This window comes from Kogia breviceps, chromosome 17 (assembly GCF_026419965.1).
Source record: "Kogia breviceps isolate mKogBre1 chromosome 17, mKogBre1 haplotype 1, whole genome shotgun sequence".
Lineage (NCBI taxonomy): Eukaryota > Metazoa > Chordata > Mammalia > Artiodactyla > Physeteridae > Kogia > Kogia breviceps.
In genome coordinates this window covers 27343029-27366287 of record NC_081326.1, presented here as the reverse complement: position 1 = coordinate 27366287, position 23259 = coordinate 27343029, and the positions used below count along the sequence as shown (strand labels likewise).

At 38.0% G+C, this 23259-nt stretch overlaps 1 protein-coding gene across 3 annotated transcripts in view; it reads right to left on the bottom strand.

Moving 5' to 3' along the window:
* The window catches only part of CPNE3 (copine 3), a 51961-nt gene that overhangs the window by 23558 nt on the left and 5144 nt on the right, over window positions 1–23259 (bottom strand). For 2 of the 3 annotated variants that reach the window (XM_059043567.2, XM_067017548.1), the window contains exons 2-7: window positions 21721–21979; window positions 7437–7576; window positions 6985–7164; window positions 5498–5572; window positions 4184–4255; window positions 182–265 (exon numbers count right to left, since the gene is read on the bottom strand). In XM_059043567.2, the coding sequence (XP_058899550.1) occupies window positions 182–265; window positions 4184–4255; window positions 5498–5572; window positions 6985–7164; window positions 7437–7568 (543 nt within the window). In that variant the 5' untranslated portion in view covers window positions 7569–7576; window positions 21721–21979. Of the gene's footprint in view, window positions 1–181; window positions 266–4183; window positions 4256–5497; window positions 5573–6984; window positions 7165–7436; window positions 7577–20886; window positions 21153–21720; window positions 21980–23259 lie in introns of those variants that run through there. The other variant, XM_067017549.1, reaches the window with a different exon arrangement.

Genomic DNA, 23259 nt, shown 5'->3' with positions numbered 1-23259 from the left:
AAATTAAGTATAGTAGCACCTCTTCATTAAAAGAAAAAAAAATGAGCATGCTGACTTTGTGTCTCTGGCAATTATATATGTCTGAACTCAGATTAAGATTTTTATAAATACATAATTTTTAAAAATTCAGATTACTACAATTCCAAAGGAATTGTAGTACTTTTCAAATTCAGATATTCACCTCTGTTCGATGAACCATTAGCCAGTTTCCATCAGACATCTGCTTGTGGAATTCCAGGTATGGATCTGACTTTCCAAATAGATCCTACATTAAAATAAAAAAGCAATTATTCTCCTCCTAAACCATGTGAAACCACACTTTATAAATGTTACATGTTAGCAGTACCTGAAGTTTAACTCTATAGTAAAGATATATACAGTACAATACAGCAGTAAATACAAATCCCAACATCTTCCTCACAAACATATGAGCCTGCTCAAGTCTACTAGGAGAACTTTTAAGGCACTTATGATAAATGCTCATAATCTTGTGTATCACACCCTTACACAATGGCTTTAAAACACAGTGATCAATAGGACCTGTTATCAATACAATATGTTTTTAGCTTGTTTTCATTACTAACAGTGTTCATTCATTCACATAGCACTGAGTAGTTTTATATAAATGATCCCATACATTAGTCATACTAACTCCATGAGAAACAGAATGAGAAAAATGGATTCAGAGGAGTTAAATGACTTTGCCAAGATCACACAACTAATTAATTCATGGATCTGAGCCTTGAGTTCCTATCTTACCCTTCTATGTCCAATACTCCTTCAGCAATCCCACACATTTCTTTACACACACAAGGGAGCACACACAAGTAGATATGGGGAATGCACAACAGAAGTACTTCAAGGGCACAAAGTACATCCCCTATTTCCTCTGTAATTCACCACAGCACAGCACTCCTATATAATGCTCAAGTACAATGAGTGTTCAAAAATACCCTTATCGCCATCTTACACACACACACACACGCTTACACAGGGAGATAAAATTCTGGAAGAATGTACAAATCGTTTCCAGAGGTAAAACTCAGATAGTAAGATTGTGGATGATTTTATTTTTCTCATTTTTATTTATCTTCATTTTGAAATTTCTATACTCCTTAGCATATATTAATTATTCATGAAATTGAAAGGACACCTGTTAATCTCACAGTAATATACGCAGATATGCTAAACTGAAGATTTTTTTCAGTCCTGAATTTGCCTCAGTATTAAATTAAGAACATGATATTACTTCCTTCCTCAGCACAGTCTAATGGTAAGAAAGTAACACATTAGGCACAGTCAAAAATATAAACACAGAGACTAAGCAGAACTTTAAAAAATTTAATCCTATCTCTAAGAAGAACCTTAAGTAATGTAATAAGCCTCTCTATGCCCCATTTTATAAAACTAAGAACAGCATTATACATAGAGAAGTTAACTTTCCAAAAACACATTAACATGCCCTGTCTCACTTATCTTAGAAATAATCTTTTGAGAAAGGCAGAATATCATTATTACCATATTGAAGGTCAGAAAACAGACCTTGTTTGAAAGTTCATTAATATAACAGAAGTAGAACTAAAATAAGAATTAAAAGTCCCTGCCTCTGGGATAAGTTAAGTCAAAAAAGCAAGGTAGAGGAACATATGCATAATATATTATGCTACACTTACTCACGGGCTGAGGCTGGGGAATATAAATACAAATACATACATAAACACATGCACACACATATTTATCTACATAGATATACACTTGTATGTCTATTTTTATGTTTATATATACATACAGACATATACACAGAGACATACATATACATATGCACATGTATAGACACACACAAAAAACCTTAGTTTTGTTGGAAAATGAAGGATTAAACCATAAAATAGAAATTTTGAAGAAGTATTACATACAGCCAGGAAAGAGAGAAAAATATAGAACGGACAGGAAAAGAAGCTAAATTTCTTGAACATACCTTGTTTTGATTAATTCTTATTGATGACTAATGCCTACTGATGCCTAGATTTGGCTTTGGAACCATCTTATACATGATTGTAAAACAAAATTAAATTAAAAAGAAATAAACTGTAAAGCAATCCCTAAATATCAAAAGCAAAATTCGATTATGTGTTAATGTTACAGCATAACCATTCAGAGAAGAATTATTTGAAACACAAGAGTTGAACTGTAGAACTCAAGTGGAATATATAAGCCTAAAGACAAAACGAAATTCAAAGAAAGCTCAAACTGTTTTCAGTAAAAATATTTTAATTATAACATGTTTATATTCTTAAACTATTAGATATTATATAGGACAAAACAGATAAGCAATTATGTTAGTATCTTTGGGAATCAACATTTTTGACATAAGTGAAAAGAGGTGTTAACTACAGAATTAAAGAAATACAGCCTTGTAATTCTACATCTAAATTGGAAATCGTTGTACAAATTTATGATTTAGTTTCCCTTAAAAAAGAAAAGACTTTCCTATATCTGTCCACTGAAAAATCCTAGAAACGATGAGTGACAACAATCAATAAATGTTAAGCACTTCTAGTACCACATTGTGGACTCATTGTAGAAAGGCTCCCTTTGATCTGTCAATCTGGAGCAGAAATTAGATAAAATAAGCCTGGAACATTTGTCATGCCACAGAGCAGGAAGCTATCCAGAGACCTCTGGGGTCATGCCAAATGGTCTCATGAACAAACTTAAATAGGTTCCCTCCCATAGGCTAAAGTTGGGATACTTTAGGCATCAATAAGAATTAATCAATATAGTTCACAGCAATACTAAAATTTTTTTTAAAAGTCCTCATTGGTCACATATAGAGGAATTTATTATTTTGAAAAATGGTAAATATGATTAAAAAATCAAACATTTCAACTTGCCTTTTCTGGACAAACTGTATCTCAGAATAAATAAATACCTAATGTGAAGAAGAATATTTCTCTCTGTAGAAGTATTCTCACAAGTAAATGAAGAAGCAATGATAGCATGAGCATATCACTATTTTAAGACCCTTAATAAAATAATGTATCTAGGTAGTTGTCATCAATGGTCACTAATACCACAAAAGACAGAACTTGACAATGTGTGCCTCTTGATGGAATTAATGCCAACACCTATGAAACTCATACCAATTCAAGATGCCACCAGATCATACCTCTAGATTCAATTCCAGCTTACAGAAATCAGGAAATAAAGGTGGAGAGATGAACATGTTACATGCATGACACCACAGGGATTTAATTAGCTTATACAGTGTGGAAACTTCTATAGGACAAAGGAGTTAGTTTATTGAATAAATTCCAGGGATGGATGGATGGGAGGGAGGAGGAGAGAGAGAGGGAATAAGAGAGGAAGAGAGGGAGGAAGGGAAGAAGTAAAAGGAAGGGGAGAATTTATAGATTAAAAAAATTTAAGAGACATATTAACCAATTATATTATTTAAAAAGTCCTTAGAGATACACCAAAACATATATGGATGAAATGATTTGACGTCTGGGAGGAGAGAAAGTAGATAGGAGTAGGGATGAGACAAAATTGGTCATGAGTTAAAACTGTTAAAGATAGGTGGTGGGAACATGGGATTTTTATAAAATACTTTTCTATTTTTGTATATGTTTAAACTTGTCCAAAAAAAAAGATACTGGCTACTAGTCTAAGATATTTGCACACTGAATTGTAAGGTATATGAAAATGATGAAGAATATTGATTGGATTACAGGATTACATACAAAAATCACTCAAAGAATTATTCCAATCCATGCTATAAGCTAAACTGTTGTGTTCTTATGTACTGGTACTCATTCTTCAAAAAAAATTGACTTTTGAACGCAAAGAGGAAAATCTAATTAATAAAGCATGGAATTTTCACTTTTTTCCTTAAGTAATCCAAATACACTCTCAAATACCACTTACAGTAACATTAATGATTGTATTAATTCTTCTTTTAAGCTATACAAACACTTTGATTACATCTAGAGGAAAGAGGTAAAGAGAAATGGCTTTTGCTTAAACACACACACAAACAGAAAGCAGAATTTGGAAGTAACTAACACTCAAAGTGATGCTTAGATGACAGAGTTCATAATATTAATTCCATTATTATTTTCTCAAAAAGAAATCAATGTGAGGTAAAACACTGATACCCTTGTTGAAATCTGCATCACCTACCTACCTTATTATCAAGTTTTCTTGCTTCCATTTCAAACAAGACAACTCTGTTATCCTTTATTTCTTCAGCTGAAATCTATGAGTAGACAAGGTAAGTGAAAGAAAATGTTTTGGGGATTTTGATATACTCAGGAAGTACTGAATTATTCTGTTATCTAATGGTATATAAAGTCTATACTAATATGTGAATTCTAAAAGGTTTAATAACAAAATGGTACCATTAAGAAAGATTTATCGCTATTTCTTTTATGCATGTGAAATAAATATTTTCCCAAAATATGCCTAGTCTGCATTATGCAACTTCCTTTTTAATGTTGTTGCTCAAACTGGGTCTTCCCTCTTCCAGTGAAAAATCAAAGCCCTGGAAGATTGCACAACACCAGTGAGAGCTCTCCAAACATTGAGAAGCATGAGTAAATCACACACTATAAATTCAAATATCGGATCAATATTTTCATCCAAGGTAACTGAAAGACTTATTCTACTTAAAAATAAATTCCAGGCTATCATGACCCCAAAAGCAATAAAGCTAACTACTGATAATGATCTCTGTCCCACATACAGAAGTCAACACCCTCAAAAGACTGAACATTCTTATGCCTCAGGAATCTAAACTAGGGCAAAACAGCTGCTCAGAGAAATGTGTTTGATAATCATAATAATCTTCAAACACGGTTTTCTCAGAGAGCCAGCCTTCTCAGGCAGAGCTAAAGTAAAACAACTGTCTCTTCAGGCAGTGATTACCTGGACAGAAACTCTAGAAGATAAAATATGTAAAAGCATGGCATTATATAATTTGAAATCTGAAACAAGATAATGCATATATTCATTGGCCCAGGTCCAGTAATCAGCAATGGAAAATTTGGACAGCAAAGTGCAAGCACAAAAGAAACATGGTTAAGAGTTAAGAGGTTCAGTGGCCATGTCATAATATGAGATCATTCTGGAATCAAAACCATTAAAAAAAAAAAAGTCTCTGCCATGTTTGCTTTGTTGAGAGCCAAATTGATCTATTCAGATTATTAAGTAATTTCTTTCTCACTTGGGAATTTACGCTTCCATCGGGAAAAGGCAAGCATTACCAAGATATGCCTGACTCTATAGGCAACTTAAAAAACTCAAAGAAGGGATTCCCACACTGAATTTTTCTTTCTTTTTGGCACAACACAGTTTCCAGTTGTGATCACTTTAATGCAAGGCAACATTCGGGATCAAATGATAAAGCATGGCTGTGGAATATTTGTCTGATATATACAGTTTCAGCATGTCCTATTATGCTAAATTTTCGGAGGAAAAAAGACAAATATCTTATCGTTACCTTAATGCTTCCTTTCCCTGCAGGTCTGCCATTTTTAAGCACCAGTGGTCGAGTTAGTTTCTTACTGGAAACAATCTGTTAAAATTGGAAAGTGATAGAAAAAGCTATTTCACTTCAACTTGTGAATGTTTAGACTGGTTTCAAAAAGGGTTGAATATAAAGTTCATTTAAAGTCATTAGAAATGGAAACATTAAATCCATTCCTTAAAGACTTAGAGATTATAAAAAGCATCTACACCCACTACAAAAGATTTCCAAGGAGCCAATCCTGATAGATAAAATCTCCCCACCCACTAGTTTCTTTATCAACTACTTCAGAGTTAAATCCTTCCTTGTAATGAAAAAAGAGGGCCAGATTCTCATCACATATACAAATCACTGTGCCGAAATGAAACCCCTGTAGGTAAAAGGTGGGTCTTAGAATACTCAATAAATGGGATTCAATTTTTCAGCTGACACGTAACTTCAGTATATAATCCCCACAAGTTATCATTTTGATTAAAATAATATAGTAGACCTAGGTACTCTCAAATAGATATATTTCTCAAATTTATTATAATTTTAGATACACTGTGATTTTTTTCCAAACAATAAATACTTCTTTAATTTTCTCTTTGATACTATTTATCAAAGTTTGAGAAAACTGATCAGCTCCATATTGTCCTTGAGACATAGGAAATACCATGATCTCCAAAAAATTCAACACTAAAAAATAAACTCATAAAAGACAAATCTTAGAAATAGATGTCACCCACTGATAAAAACTGACTCCTCCCTCCTGAAGCCTTCACCATTCTATCGTAAATGGTCATGATCTCTCCTTACAAGTCAAACTGAGCTAGAAGCACAACAGTGAGCCCACAGACAAAGCCCTGCTCTGACCCAACCTGTCATATCCTAGAAAGACAGACAATTAAACAACTACAATAAAATATGGTGAGTGTTAAGGTAGAAGCGGTAGAGAGGACCAAGAGAGCACATGGCACATGGAGGTGATCCAAACTACTCTAGGGCGTCAGAGAAGGCTTGCTAGGGGGAGTAAGGTCCATACCTAAGGTTAAGGGGAGCAAGCCAGGTAAAGGGATGGTTGGTGCTGGGGCTGGGGGGGAGGTGCTGGAGGGGGGACCGTCAAGGGGCACCAGTCATGCTAGTTAGAACATCAGAGAAGCTGCTGTTACTTTGACAGCATTTATGACTTAAACATAAGAACAATACTGTACTGAAATCTGTAAACAGCAGACAAGCAGTTAGAGCAATGGTATTTATTGAAATGTTGAATGAAACAGCCATACACACATGGTCCCTACCCTCATGAAAAATAAGATAAATTCTATAATGTTCAAGCCAAATATACTAATATATGAACTCAGTCTTTAAAGTGATTACAGTGTTTTTCAACTTTAGCAATTAAACTAATGAGCACTTATCAGAAACACCCAATTCTTTGGTTCAAATTTAGACAAAACATTTATACTATATATACTCACTTGTCCAAGGGTACATTCACATTCTCCTAAGAAGTCGTCATCACTCAGCTCGATAGTTTTGTTGTCAATGTCATAAATCCCAAATTTCAATTTCTGAACCACTTCAAAGTAGTAATCAATAATAAATGTCTTGGAAAATCTGGGATTCAAGCAATTCTTAATCCTTTCTGTGCGCTCAACCTATATTCACTCCCACAAAATAAAAAAGTTTCTTCAGATCAAAGGTGAATTTGTTTAATATCTTTACATACTACATGTAACTAAATACAGGCATGGTAGCTAAAGGAAGTGTCTATATGTGTATGAAAAATTTCACAATCAAGGACAAATTTGCCCAAAAAACTGCATTAACAGATGAGATGGTTTTATTATTTTTAACGTTTTTAATAAACTCTTCATATTATCAAAAGAGCAATACAGATTGCTTTTCACCTATAAGTATTTAACATTACCTCATACCACTGTTGACCACTCGTATTCAAAAATAACACACATAAAGGGTCTGACTTTGACCCTACATCTTTATCCAAAAGATTGTCACAGGAAATATTCAGCTCCACCTTTGTGACACACTGGGCAGCCATCTCTTGAGCTGTGAGAAAAACAAAGAAAAGAGAAAGCCAGTGAAATGGTGCCTTTAAGAAGCACCTGCATTCCTTGGGAATTCCCTGGCAGTCCAGTGGTTAGGACTCGGCACTTTCACTGCCAGGGCCTGTGGTCGGTCCCTGGTCAGGGAACTAAGATCCTGCAAGCTGCGCGGCATGGCCAAAAAAAAAGAGGCACATGCATTCCTAATGAAATATCTGAATTCTTAAGACAAATTGTCAGAATAGGATAACAGAGTGAACTTGCTAGAATAAGACTTTGTTATATGTGCTTCCATGCAATTCAGATGCCTTATTAGCCCATGCCAGTGATATTACTTCAGTCAGATTCTCTTGCTGGGATAAAACTCACTTACTGTGTGACAATAAAATGAAGCTTTGAATATGGCAAAAAAGACATATTAATCTTTTCATCACTACCAATTTTACCATTCAGAAAATGTCCAAGTATAATCTTGATCCTTCTTTTAAACATAGCCTTCTGCTACAAAACAAAACAGATTAAACCTCAACCTTAATTTATCTTTGTTTATCTGACAAGATCCTGAGGAAGACATTTGCCGTTTTCAAGGAAATTTTGGCTAAGACCCAAGCCTGGGGAATAAAAGACCCCAAACACCCCTCCCTCTCCTCACCCCATCCCCGCACATTTTACAGCAGTGCTTGTCAAGCTTTGCTGCTTTTGGAATCACCTGGGGAGCTTTCAAAGCCACTGATGCTGGTGTCCCACACAAAGAGATGTAATCTAATTGGTTTAGGGTGCAACCTGGGCATCGACTCCTTGGATGATTTCCATGTGCAGACAAGGTTGACAAACCCACCATTCTACAGAGAGCATCCAGCAAATAGGCATGGCTCATCTTTCATCAAGACTTGCTAAGAAACAACAGAGTTAGCCTAACTTTCACCCAGCCCTCCTTGCCCCAACCTCCAATCATTATATGAAGAGGACTGGGGAGAGGGCAGATTAGCTGGGGGCTGGCCCTGAGAGATGATGCAGTGTTGAGGGTGAGTTACTTTCCTTCCTGAACCCAGGGAAAGAAAGGGCCTGCAGGTGTCACCAAGAAGAGGAAGCAGGCATTACATGCCCCAGCTGGAAGCCCACTTAGCCAGCTGTCTAAAGCAAAGTGGAGGTTGGAGGTTCTGGAGGCAGAAAGGTACCTCCTCCCCTAGACCTGCTGGCAACATCCTTAGAATGTGGAGTAGTTAGTGCCCTTGTCTTCCACTCTGAGATTTAGCTGATATTCCGGGACTACAGGAAAAAATCTACTCATCATCTTGTTAAATTCAAACAGTATTTCTGTGCTATACAAAATGTGTGATCAGTTCTGAAATAATAAGGATCACTATTAGAAGAGCTCTTTGGCAGTGTCAAAAAACAACTCATATCTTATAGAAACTAAATACTCTGTTAGACTCTAAAAACAGCAGCAATCCTCAATGTGTGTCAAAAAATGCAATACTAGCATTTAAGATTCCTATATTAAAACAGAATAATAAGGTAGGTTTTGTAGTCTTAGTAGCTAAAAATTCCTTTTAAAAGCCATGATATATGTATGTCTCTTCACCTGAAAAGAGAATTATTCCCTAATAAGTAACAAACTTCACAAATTCCCAATTTGCTTCCTAAATTCCCTACGTAGGGATGTTGTAGTAAGACTAAAACTACTATGGCCTTTTACTATGAAGTCAGATTTTTTTTTTTTTTTGGCCACTTTACATGCATCAAAATTATTAAGTGGCAAAATACACAGTACTGACAACCTGTGTGAAAGATACTAAAGTCAAGGAGAAATCAATAAAGCAGACAGAGGAGAATTAACAGTATTAAGAGTGCAGGTCAGACTGACACTGCCTGGGCTTTGAAATCTCATTTAAACAGGTGAAGAGGGAAACAGCACAGGGACAGGAAAGAACAAGACAAGAGAAATGAGCATCTGTGTCAGGGAAAGCCAAGCAAGACAGAAAGCGAGGCAAGTTTAGAGTGTCCTGAGAGCCAGGTTGGAGGACTCAGTAAGTGCGTAATAAGGCACTACTGCAAGTTCTCAAACCGGGGATAACAGGATGAAATGGTTTATTTGAAAATAAAATAAAAGTATATAAAATAAATTCGACAGACAAATGGATAAAGAAGATGTGGTACATATATACAATGGAATATTACTCAGCCATAAAAAGGCACGAAATTGGGTCATTTGTAGAGATGTGGATGAATCTAGAGACTGTCATACAGAGTGAAGTAAGTCAGAAAGAGAAAAACAAATATCATATATTAACACATATATGTGGAACCTAGAAAAATGGTACAGAGGAACTGGTTTGCAGAGCAGAAATGGAGACACAGATGTAGAGAACAAACATATGGACACTAAGGGGGGAAAGCGGCCGGGGGCGGTGTGTGTGTGACGAATTGGGAGATTGGGATTGACATGTATACACTGATGTGTATAAAATGGATAACTGGGCTTCCCTGGTGGCGCAGTGGTTGAGAGTCCGCCTGCTGATGCAGGGGACGTGGGTTTGTGCCCCGGTCCGGGAGGATCCCGCATGCCGCGGAGCAGCTGGGCCCGTGAGCCATGGCCACTGAGCCTGCGCGTCCGGAGCCTGTGCTCCACAGCGGGAGAGGCCACAACAGTGAGAGGCCCGCATACCACAAAAAAAAAAAAAAAAAAAAAAAAAGATAACTAATAAGAACCTGCTATATAAAAATAAAATAAAATTTTAAAAAAATAAAATAAAATGTCACTTGTGTCAAACCTCTTCTAATTTTATCTTGGAATTTAGAACACTCCAACATACGAAGAAAGTCTCTTCATCCAGTAATATGCAAAATACAGAATTTACAAAAATTACCACATCTTCACACCAATTTAATTCAGAAGATTAGTTATTTATTTTCTGAAATATATACAATACTAAAGGCGTTTGCAATAATAGTGTGAATACAATCACCATTTCTTCTCACTTTGATTTATGAAAAAAGAAAAAGTGCTAAAAACATAATAAGAGGCAAGAAGAAACTAGTAGGAAAGGGGAGATACCTCATAACTCAAAAGCACAGAGACAATGGTCCAGGGACTTTGAAGCTATGCCCATCCATGAAGTCTCTGCCATATTGACACTGGGGCCTCATCATCAAACTCTTCTTCCTTTAGATTGTGCATGCCTAATTCTCCTCTTCTCTGCCTTTGACTATAGTACCTCTTCCCCTCCCATCCAAGAAACTGTGAGCATCCCTTTAGGCTCTGTCACCTCCTGACCTTTGGCTACCTTTACTTCTTTGACCTGACCCCTCTCAAGGATTCAGCCATCCACTTGGCATAAGGTGCTCCCAAACCTATATCCTTCACCCCTGTCCCTATGCACAATTACTTTTACCCTATTTTACATCTACTGTTTTCAGCCCTGAAGCATCCTCCCTTGATTGGCCTCTTCCTCTTCAATGCCTCATTTCATAGGCTCTGGAATCAGACTGCTGAGTTCTCATCTGGATCCCACCACTGGCTTAACGTGTGACCTTAGGCAAGAGGCTTAACCTCTCCATTTCCTCATCTACAAAATGAAAATAATAACTGTTCATAGGGTTATTGTAAGGACAAAATTAATACATTTAAACAGTGCCTAGAACATGGTAAAAGTTGTTTTATCATTATTATTATTATTATTTTTAATTTTAAGACTACCTACCTCCAGGGTCTGATCCTCTCCTATCTATCCCATGTTTCATATTTTTTATTATTCCATTCCATGTTTCCCAATTAGTCCAACCCGCACCAAGTCCCTTGTTTGAATTACTGCTGCATTAATGGTACCAGATTACTACAGTACAGAACAATATCAAATTTGGAGCAATACATACCTGGGTAAGAATCCTGCATCTGGCGCTAGCTGTGTGACCTCATGTGACCTCGTATAGGTTACTTTCATAACCTAGATTTCCTCATCAGTAAAAATAAAGACATTGCAAGCGAACTCGCAAATCTGACATGTGCCAGGCATCTTGCTTTTCATATTTAACACAGAATCTATGGAATAAATGTTAATTGTGTACTTTTTTTTCTTTTGCATAAGGTAGTTTAGAGTCTCATAAGTTGCATGGATAACGCAGTACCTTGAGGAGGGACTTAGAATGAGCAAGGACCTGTAAGGTTCCCACAAAACAACTTGTAAATAATTCTCTACTAGCAGCCAGAAAGCCCTCAAATTTCCAAGGATGGGGAACAGATAATGAAGATAATACCTATGTGTAAGGTCAGTCTCATAGCAAAGAGACACAACACATCAGAAGAGCATTATTTTTTTTCCTTAAACATGCTCATACAAGAGCTACAAAAATAATGTGCCAGGCACACCTGATTATTTAGTAAATTGCTGACAGTTACATTACTGCATTGTAGCCAGGACACAAATTTCCTCTATTAGCAGCATCCCCCCACTGAAAATGACTCTTAGGGCAGCATCGTTTTTATCTAGAAACCCATTATGGCTGAATGGCAAATGAAAGAAATTACATAAACACTTGGGTCTGAAATGTTCTTAATAGCAACACTTATGAAGATTTTCTTTTCATTTCCTTTCTAAGTAATTATCCAGCACAGGATAATTTTTATTATGTTAAAATATCCAGTTTTTAAAAGAGCAATAGGTATTCTTTTATGATGGAAGAAAACAAAACAAATGTTTTATACCCTTTAGTATGGAAAATAGGAGATTTTGCTGGGATGAGTGGCCAGGCAGAGGAACGCATGTGCAACTAAAGAGCAATTCTATGTATTTCACTCCTCAAAGAGCAGGATGATGGAGAGAAAAGACAGAAATAGCCTCTAGGATTAGACAACAGCTTCTCTACTATATAGATTACTTACTGGAGAATTGTTTGGTTTCTAAATGCAATTAACCCCTAGAAAGCGTACGAACCATTCTCCCAGTCACCCTAACTTTCCTGAATCAACATAACACAGATAATTCAAAGGAATTAAAAATTAAGACCTAATATCTGAAGTAGGACCTGATGTGTGAAATTTTTTTTTTTTTTTTTTTTTTTTTTTTAGCGGTACGCGGGCCTCTCACTGTTGTGGCCTCTCCCGTTGCGGAGCACGGGCTCCGGACGCGCAGTCCCAGCGGCCATGGCTCACGGGCCCAGCCGCTCCGCGGCATGTGGGATCTTCCCGGACTGGGGCACGAACCCGTGTCCCCTGCATCGGCAGGCGGACTCCCAACCACTGCGCCACCAGGGAAGCCCTGATGTGTGAAATTTAAGGCGTATGGTTATTCCCATGCCCTAGCTGAAAATCCTCAAGTCCTGTCTGCTTCCTCTTTTCCCATCTTCCCTTAGACTCACTCCTTAGATCTCTTCAGTAAAGGAGATTCTGCCTACTATAACCCCAAATCTCTCCAGTGTGGAGGGGCAGAACCTTCCCTATACCCACAGTCACAACTATGTCATGTCTTCTGTAGCTCTCACCTGCCTACTGTAATAGTCTTCCAACTGGTTCTCCCACTGCCATTTTCTTTCAATTCACATTATGATTTTATCACTTCTGATTTTTAAAAAGAATCATTACTGGCTGCCCAGGGTGTACCCTAGTCCAATCAGCTACACCTAGAATTTATGGCTCTGTCTACATCTGCCCCAGCCAACCCAAGCAGCTACCTCTGATAATGAAAGGTTTGTAGCATGCTCAGCATATATGACATACTACGAATTGTAGCAATTATTATTTTATTAATTGACTGTCTCAGCATTGATGGCCTATTATTAAACAGTAAGACACAAAGCACTTTTTTCATCCTTGTTTATAAAAATCTTCTTGAAATAATAATAAAAGAACCTCTGGGATTTACACAAAATGAATTTGCCAAAGTAGTCAGCCTTGACTATACATAAGTGTAATTTTCCTAAATTCTCTCAGTAGAGTTTATTTATCTGAGCTACTTCATAGTTGCTGCATGGGGACCAGTGACCAGTGACAATGACTCATTATTTGCCCTAAAACAATTGGGAGGGAAAAGTCGGTGCCCATCCACCAATGCCGTTAGTAAACATCAGTCTTTAGCTACAAAATGAGAAGTTTGGCAATATTAAAATGTGCTCAAAGGTTTCTTCTGGTTCTAATACCATGACTAATTGCTATCCAGTGTGTCCTGCATGACCTCCACTGAAAGCAAGCTGGGGTCACCCTGCGGCAGCTAGAATGCGGCCCAGCAACATCAGCAGTATGTGCCTACAGTGTTTCTCAAACTGTGTGGCTCACAACAGTAATAGGTATCCCCCTCCTAAAAAAAGTGGGAAAAGGGTAATATGTCAGTAAATCCAAGAGCTGCTACACTACTTGTAGGTCCCAAGTCAAACCAACAGGTGTATATATTAAGAGGTTGCTGTATACCCATTACTATGCTAAGGATGGGGGTGAGGGGCATGATACAACAATAGAAGACCTTAGTGCTCATTATAAGTGTATCAGGTGATCCAATCACTCAACACTGAATATCGTCTATGCGTAGTAAATACAGAGGGTGGAGGGATGCAAAAAAAAAAAAAAAAAAAAAGGCGAAATAAATACCTAGCTATCTCTGTATACGTAGACGTATAAAACTGTGTGGTGCAGACAGAGAGCAACAAAAGGCCTCAGAGGTTTTTAAGCCTCAGAAACCAAGGATTAAAACTATATTCCATTACAAATGAATTTGTATGCATATTGTCACTTGCTACTGGATTTTTTTTCCCCTTAAACTTAAAGGTAGAGAGTGTGGGAACGGAGAACGGGAGGAAAGAGGGAAAGGAAAGATAGTTAATTCCATACATCTGGATAATTTTGGGGTTTGCTTTTTGCTATTTTCAAAGTGCTTCCAAATAATATATTATATTCTGTGCTTTATCAAAAAACCCTAGAGAATTGGCCAGGCTAAGGAGTACTACTATATGGTAAGAGGTCAATACATCATAGCTATAACTATAATACTAAGCATGCAAATATCTGGATTGCCCCAAAATATGTTCATAATTTTCAGCATATCGTTAATTTTCAAAACAATGCATAGTGTCTATTAAAAAAATGAATCTCTCCAAAAAGGTTAAATTAGTTACCCAACATAAACAAGCTAATAAGAAGCAAGGCCAGGGCAAGAACCCAGGTTTTTTTCCCCTCATGCCAGAATGCCCTGAGGGCGCTAAAGCCTCTAATTAATCATTACTTAATATAATAGAAATATTCTCTAATTTCCTTATGACATTTTGTTAGTATATCAAATGTAATATTCAGCCTGATACAACTTAATGAATAGGATCTTAAAAATTACAAGATTAATATTTATACCATAACTATCGCTATCATTCTTAAACAAATGTAAACAGAATAAGAGCTGAATGGTTTATATTTACATCATAGCAGTTCCTCTTCAAGAGAGCCCATTAGATTGTAAATTACTTAAGGCTAAGAAAGTATTTGCTCTGTGCTAAAGAGTCTCCACACACAGAGATCTACGTGGGGGGTCACTGGATCTCAGCGTTCTCTGAGCGCAGCACTGCTAGACCATCTTAAGGGAGCAAAACTAATTCTCAGGAATACACCACACTTAATATCCAAGACTCTGATATCGAAAAACTTACAATAAAGAAAATTACACTACGTTTGACCAGTATTCAGAAGACAGTGATGCCCACACTGGTATCCCTACCATGGGATACTAGAGATGGGGATAGGGAATTAGGTCAAGTACAGAAGCACAAAAAACAGAGAAAAGGGCACGCTTTCTTTTCAATGTGCAAAAGGGACCACAAGAGTTCACTGGCTCAGGAGTCAGAAAAACTGGACTGCAGTTCTGTGTCAGTCACACCATAGGTTGGTAAGTGCTGCAGCTTCTCTAGGCCTCGGGGTTTTTCAATCGTTAAATCTAAGAGTGAGTCAATCACTTTAACCTGTAAGGCTGCTTCCAGTTAGTGTTCTATGACCCTAATTTAATTACAGTGAACATGACACTTGTTTAGGAACTGGTAGTAAAGGAGTACGAAAAAAAAATTTTTTAAAGGGGGGAAAAGAAAGTTTATAATAACCAAGAAGAGAAATAAAAGGAAAAGGATAAAGTTTTTCCAAACTCAGCCTCTATCTCCCACTATTGAAAAAGTTGTATCTGAAAAAAATATTTATTCAGTTACTCTCCCACTGAAGGAGGTACCTTTGCTTGAAATTGTTATTCAATCCCCCAACCCAAGATGACTGGAAAAAATAATGCATATCAACAAACAAAACAGAGGGCCCAGTCTATTAGGTACATGCAGCATAGTAAGGAAGTAAATTTTACTACCATCCATGGAATTTCACATTATTAAACTCTCAGTTCATATCATGGCAGCAAAGGGAATCAGCTTTTGGCCACCGTGTGTTTTTTTAATGAATTTCCAGATTCTTCAATTATACTGAACAAAATCTAAATAGATCTATTGCTGATACCTGAACATGCAGAAGTGGAAGCAGCAGGAGTTAATATGAAAGTGTTGACACTTGATCACTCTTTTCTTTCCTTGAACAAAAGGAGTTAAGTGCAGTTCTACCCTGTCCTCATTGCTACAAAGTGAGCAATCAACTAAGGCCCTTTCCTTGATTTCTCTATGAAATCTCACCTGTTCTATGATTCAGAGCAGGCTACAGAATTTACTTAACATGTGTTTCAGGTTATACTGCATTACTAATCCTTTGGCTGCTGTATATACATTTTAGAAATGTAATTGATTATATTTTCAAGCATATCAAATGAACAGTTCATCATAGGTGCAGTGAGTGATGTGTTAATAAAAGTCAGAAGCAGTGACAACATCTCAGTATTGCCTCACCTTATGAAACATGCATCTTGGCAAAGTTAGCTACACAGTACATACCTTACCTACTTAAGTGAATCATCTTTTACCAAAAACTGCCTTGATAAAAATCAGAGCTGCATCCCCTAGGAGAAAATTCCAGGATGCTCAATTGAAAATTGTGTTAAGTTACAATAAAGACTCAGCAAAGCTGCTGGCCAGCTGTGCAGCAGGCAGTTAGACATTATATTAAGGCACAGCAACCTGCTGAGATTGAATTCCCTTGGGGTTCTCATTCCCCTTAGGGCATTTTAAGAACTTCCCACCTTCTGCAATCTCCCAGATGTTGGACCAGAAATCAGAACGTGTCACCTACCCTTATTATCCAACTATGCTCAACTCTGAAAGAATGCTTTCTAAAACTTGGCTCCCTTCCTCCTCTTCTCAGTTGGGCGCATGTACTATCTAATTGGGCAAGACAGGCATTTCACATTTTAACACTACATGCTCCTCTCTAGTTCATGGTGAACAATGACATGAAAATTCTTTCCACTTAAAACTGCAACAATTACAGAGTTTAAAAGCTTGGTTTGTCCTCAAGGTTTAAAAGTTTGTATGTTGAGAAAGAACTGTTGGGATGTTTATACATTTCCTGATTTCAAGAATATTTATTTTATGATTGCTTAGCATACACATTCCAGCTGTTTTTAACTTTCTGGCAAATTGCTTTATATTTCCCAATCATGAACAGTTTAATAATACTATTCATTCACTCAACACTCAGTCAACAAATACTTACAGAATGCCTGTGTGTCAGATACTGTTCTAAGGGATTAGGAGTCAACAATGAACAAAACAGACAAATATCCCTGCCCTCATGTGGTTACACTGTAGGGAGATATACAGTATGATAGGTGATGATAAGGGCTAAAGAGAAAAACAAAGCACAGAAGGGGAGCAAGAAGTATTGAAGGTGGAGTGTCATTTTAGTATTTTATCAACTTATTTTGACAACACCACTGAAAAATACTTTTTAAAATTTTCCCTTCTTTTTAAAAAATTTTGACCCCTAAGCAGATTGTACATTGGTTTTTCCATTAAATGTTTCTAGGGAAGACAAAAGCTTAAACTTGGGGTGTGGATAAGTTAGACTGTGTCTAACAAGCAGTGCATTATGAAGCCATGCGATAAAGGCCCTGCTGGTGAAATGACCTGTTGGAGAGTTGGAGGTTTGGGTGAACTTCCTGCATGGATTGCTCAAGAGGTGTTCTTCCCATGGACCGGGAACGCAGAATCTCTAAAGAAACCCTATGCTCTGTACCCAAATGTTTATTGCAGCTCTATTTACGATAGCCAGGACATGGAAGCAACCTAAGTGTCCATCAACAGATGAATGGATAAGGAAGATGTGGCACATATATACAATGGAATATTACTCAGCCATAAAAAGAAATGAAACTGAGTTATTTGTAATGAGGTGGATAGACCTGGAGTCTGTCATACAGAGTGAAGTAAGTCAGAAGGATAAAAACAAATACCGTATGCTAATACATATATATGGAATCTAAAAAAAAAAAAAAAAATGTCATGAAGAGATTAGTGGTAGGATGGGAATAAAACACAGACCTACTAGAGCATGGACTTGAGGATATGGGGAGGGGGAAGGGTAAGCTGTGACGATGTGAGAGAGTGGCAGGGACATATACACACTACCAAATGTAAATTAGATAGCTAGTGGGAAGCTGCAGCATAGCACAGGGAGTTCACCTCTGTGCTTTGTGACCACCTAGAAGGGTGGGATAGGGAGGGTGGGAGGGAGGGTGACACAAGAGGGAAGAGTTATGGGAACATATGTATATGTATAACTGATTCACTTTGTTGTAAAGGAGAAACTAACACACTATTGTAAAACAGTTATACTCAAATAAAGATGTTAAAAAAAAAAGAAACCCTATGCTCTTAAGATGTAATTTACATATTTGCTTTCAGTTGAAATAACTGAAAATATTAAATCTAACAGTTGTTTGTCTAATATAGAGAGTGTCATATGTATTTAAGTTGTGTATTTTTATAAAGTAAGCCAAATACCAAGAAAGGGGGGAGAGGGAGAAGACACATTTCTCCTTACAGTTGCAGATCTCTATTTTAACATCTACTATCACCTTAGGGTCTAGAGGCATGGTAAACTAAATGCTCAGAGTATTGAAGTAGCCTGATGACAATGCATATTGCAACCACACTGCTGCTTTGGTAATTTTCACAGGAACCAGACATAATACATCCACTTGGTAAGAGGACATTTCAAAATTATTTGCCAAGACTAATATGTAGTATGTCACATTTTTCATGGAGAAACAGTGTTAGTATGCTATCCATCTAATTTATATTGGTAAATTTGACTATTACATTGACTATTTTAATGTCTTTTTAAAAATTATGATTGCATACTCATAAGCTGTTATATATGAAAAGAATAAACAGTCTCTCCAAAAGAATCCCAATACCCTTCCCCCACAGTTTCCTCAAATACATTTAAACCAGCATAACTGGCTTAAATGTAGTTATCAAAATCTTATCAAAAAGTAGAGTGGTGATCATTCTGTAAAGTATAAAAATATCAAATCACTGTTGCACCTAGAACTAACATAGTATTGTAGTACTTCAGTTTAGCAGCACTTCATCATATTGTAATACTTCAATTGAATAAATAAATAAAAACGTATACATCGTGTCTGCCTTCGATCATCATATTAGAAACTTAAATAATGTAGTCAAATAAAATCTATGATACTTTACTTTTAGGTGCTAATTTAAACCTCCTTCTAGCCAGTCTTTTAATAAATCTTCTACCAACTATTCTACCTAATTGTTTGGACTTTAACCCGATTAGCAATCCTTATAAGGTAAGTAAGAACATGAAGGGAAAATATTGGTGGGAAGGAAGCTGGCCTGTAGGTAATAATGGGTACATTAAAGGAATGGCCAAGTTTGGACTCTTCAAACTTGTTGAGTGCCACCAATGAAAGTAGTATTTATCCTTGCTAAAAGATCCACCTAAAAGATCATGATTTTGATGAGCAGTGGTGGCTAGTCACAAATCCTTGAAGGTCAAATGTTATTTAATCATATTTCACATCCTACGCTAACTCTTTTGGTTTTGCTGACAGGCATACTTTCTAGCATAATAAATCATTGGCTAAAGAAAGTTTTGAAAAAGAAAGAGAAAGAAAACTCTAATAGTAGGAAAAAAGCACAGCAATCGCCGAGAAAGAGGGCAAGGAACACTATGTCTAAAGCTATACCAAAAATTGACAGGAGTTAGGGTACAGTATGAATTGGGTATCTGAACCCAGGCTACAAAGGAAATATTCAGGGCAAGAGTGATACCACTGTAAAGAGTATATAAAAATATGTAATACTTAGGTTGCCTTAAATTTATGTGGAAATGAAGACCATTGTCTATAAAGTGTTCACAGCTATAGGTAAAATTAGGAGAGGCGTTCAGTCATGAAGCAACCCTTAAAAGGCAAAAAACCATTTTGTTTTCCCCATCCTGAAATCTCCTGTCCTTCTCCTTTCTTAGGGGCTCAATCTGAGAGAAGAAATCCTGAAAGAGAACTGCACACTTGACTGTGGGGTTATGCCAGGCACTGTGCTGAATGCTGTGCAGTGCTGAAATGCGGCTTCCCCTCAGAGGCAGAGAGCCTCAGCATGGTCCAGTCCCAGACACCTACTTCTCAGAATGTTTTCAGCCCAGAGTGGGATGCATTTCTCCAATTCATCAGCTAAAAGGAACTGCCTTTTCAAAAATTCTCACAAAGGCAAAAGAGTGGCCCTGGGTACCATAGATTAATCTATTGATGTGCCTATAATTGCCATCATACATGTCATCTGTTCTCAGTTCTCCATTCTTTTCTTATCCTTTTCTGCCTCCCTCTACGTATGCTCTAGGCCCACACAAATTGTGTTTGGCTCTAGCTGGCAGCACTCAGAGCTGGAATTTGCTGTCCTCAATTAATGACAACAGCAGGATATATGTAGCTATATATAGCTTACCACTATGTGCCTGACACTTTGCTAAGTGTAGTCCAAAAATGATCTTATTTAATCTTTATAATAACCCTATGACATAGGAGGTATTTTATCTCCATTTTACAAATGCAGAAACAGGCCCTAAAAGATTAAGTAACCTGCCAAAGGTCATACAGCTAACAAATCTCAAAGTATAGATCTCATACCTAGGTATCCATCTTATCCCAAAGACTAATAATGTTCTTTACATTAAGCCATAAAGCCTGTGCTCAGAAATCATACAGATCTGAATTTCAACTCTAATGCTATCACTTACCATTTGTGCAGTTTGGTAAATTATTTACTCTGAGTTTCCTCGAGTATGGAATGGAATAGCAATACCACTTCAGTTGGCGGTTGTGAGCACTAAATGAGCTAACATATATAAAAGTTGTCGGGCAGTGCTGGTGGGATACTGTAATCAATACTCACTGCGTTTAATCCCGCCCTTCCTTCTATTTGATTATCAGTTATAGAGGCAGCCACGAAAAGATAACACCAAGGATAAGCAAAAATTGTGGATCATCATCAAGCACAACGTCAGTGGTAGGCTTGCTCGGTCTCCCAGAGGTTCCGGCACTGCGAAACTAATGTAACCGCACTTCCTCCACGCCCCTGGTTGCAGTGAGCCCCAAACAGAAGAAATTCGAAGCTGGAGCCTGAACTGGAGCCGCTAGGTTACGCCATCTCGCAACCCCCTGCTTTACACCAAAATCAAGAATCACCTTTGCCCACCACACCTACCTAGCAGCTTCCCCTGGAACCATCGCCTACTCTGAGGCCCACCCCATTCCTCTGGGTATTCGCTAACCGCAGAGCGGGGCGCATGACCCAGTACCTCTCCCGGCTAGGAGCTGCGGCAATTTCTGGGAGTGTCACCCTTCCCTGGGCCGCAGGCCTGACTCCCCGCCTGGAGGATCCCGGGCACCCGCCCGCCCAGGTGCACGAGCACCAGGTCCAAGAGGTGTCTCGCGGCCCGGAGCTGAGCCTGGAACTCTGGCTACACCGGGAGGCGCGGGGCAACCCTGGGTCTCGGCAGGACGCCGACCTCGCGTCCAGCGGATCCAGAGGCCCCGCGCGCCCCGGCCTATCCCTGGCCGCGCGTAGCCCAGGATGCACTTCCAGCGCGAGGGCAGGGCGAGCCGAGTCGCGCGGAGCCTGAGGGCCCGATTCTCCCGACCCGGACTCTTCTCCTCCCCCAGGGGATCGGTGGGTTGAGGGTGCCCCGCCACCCCGGGCCCGAAACAGAAAGAAGTCCGCACTCACTTCTCCGTCTAAGGTGTAGAAGTCGCTCCAAGGTAGAGACCAGGCCGGCACACACCGTGGAACCTCCCCGCCGCCTGGGATTCACGGAAACCTGGGGCGGATCCGGCTGAGGGTCGGGGCGGGGCAGGGCTGAGGCCGGCTCCGCCCACCTTGGCCGCTGCCTGTCCAGAGCTCGTAGACACTGATCTGTTCCGGAAGGTTGATGCTTCAGTTGACTTCAGGCGTTTAAGTAAGTTATTTGGTGCACCAAAATAAATTCCTGAAAATAAAAGAAGTTATATTTGAGAATATTTATACCACTAGCAGAACCAGGAAAGAATCAGCTTCAACATGAAAGTAGTGAAATGCTAACTACTAACCATTCTTATTTAGAGCGCTTTCAATGTGCAACTATCAGAGTCATTTGATATTCTTCATTTCATTTAATCCTCACAATTTTGTAACGGATTAGTGCCATTATCCCCATTTCGCAAGTGAGAAAAATACGACTGAGTAACTGGAGATTTGATAGCTAAGTAATCGGCCTACTTGCCCAAAGTCACAGATTCAGAGTAACCTCTAAGCGCTCCACTTGACTGCCACTTGATTCTGCTTGAGATTAAACTACTACGGAAAATATTGCTCCATCTGACTGCTTGAAGTTTGAATTTCTGTCCAAAAAAACAGCGACAAAATCAATAGGCAAATAAATGGGAAAAAATATTTGCCACAAACCTGACATTCAAAAAAAAAGGGTTAGTATCTTAAGTATAATGGCCTTTAAAAATAGAAAAATGGGCAAAAGATAACTTTTTTAATTACAGAAGAAATGGAAAAATGAACCAAAGAAGAAATATAGACTTTTCTAAGCCAAACTTTTCTTTTAATCCAAAAAAATGCAAAGTAAACACTTTTAAATAATTGTATCAGTGCAAGTGAAGATTCATTCCTTTATTCAACACCTCCCGGGTGACTGTTATGTGCCAAACATTGTTCTATAGAGACTTGTGATAAAATAGTGACAGACAGAAGCTTCTACCCTAGAGGGAGAACAAATAATAAGTTATTAAAAAGAAGCAAAATGATTTCAGATAGCCATAAGTACTGTGAAAAGAAAATCAAAATGGAGTCAGTATTACTAAAAGAGCTTTCTAAAATGGAGCCAGGAGCCCACTGAGGAAGTGTGACTTATGCACATCTCAGCTCAGGTGGAATCTTAATAGGTGCATCCAGAACATCTGCCCAATGTTCATGAAACTCAAGATACTTATTAGACCCCTGTGATAGCCTATCCATTAATAACAAGTATCTTCTTTTCTGCATCAGAATCAACCATAATTCTTTCCAGACAACTTTAACAACCTCGTAGTATCTGCCTTTATAAGCCCCTGGCTTTTTCTCTTTCCAGAAACACTCTTCCGGTTTTACTCAAGTCTGTATCCCGCAGATTGCAAATACTAAGACCCCCAAATAAAGCTCTTTGTTCATTGCAACCTTGATATTGATTAGTGTTCACAGTACCATGAGGAAAGTAATACAGGGTAATGTGATAGAAAGGGA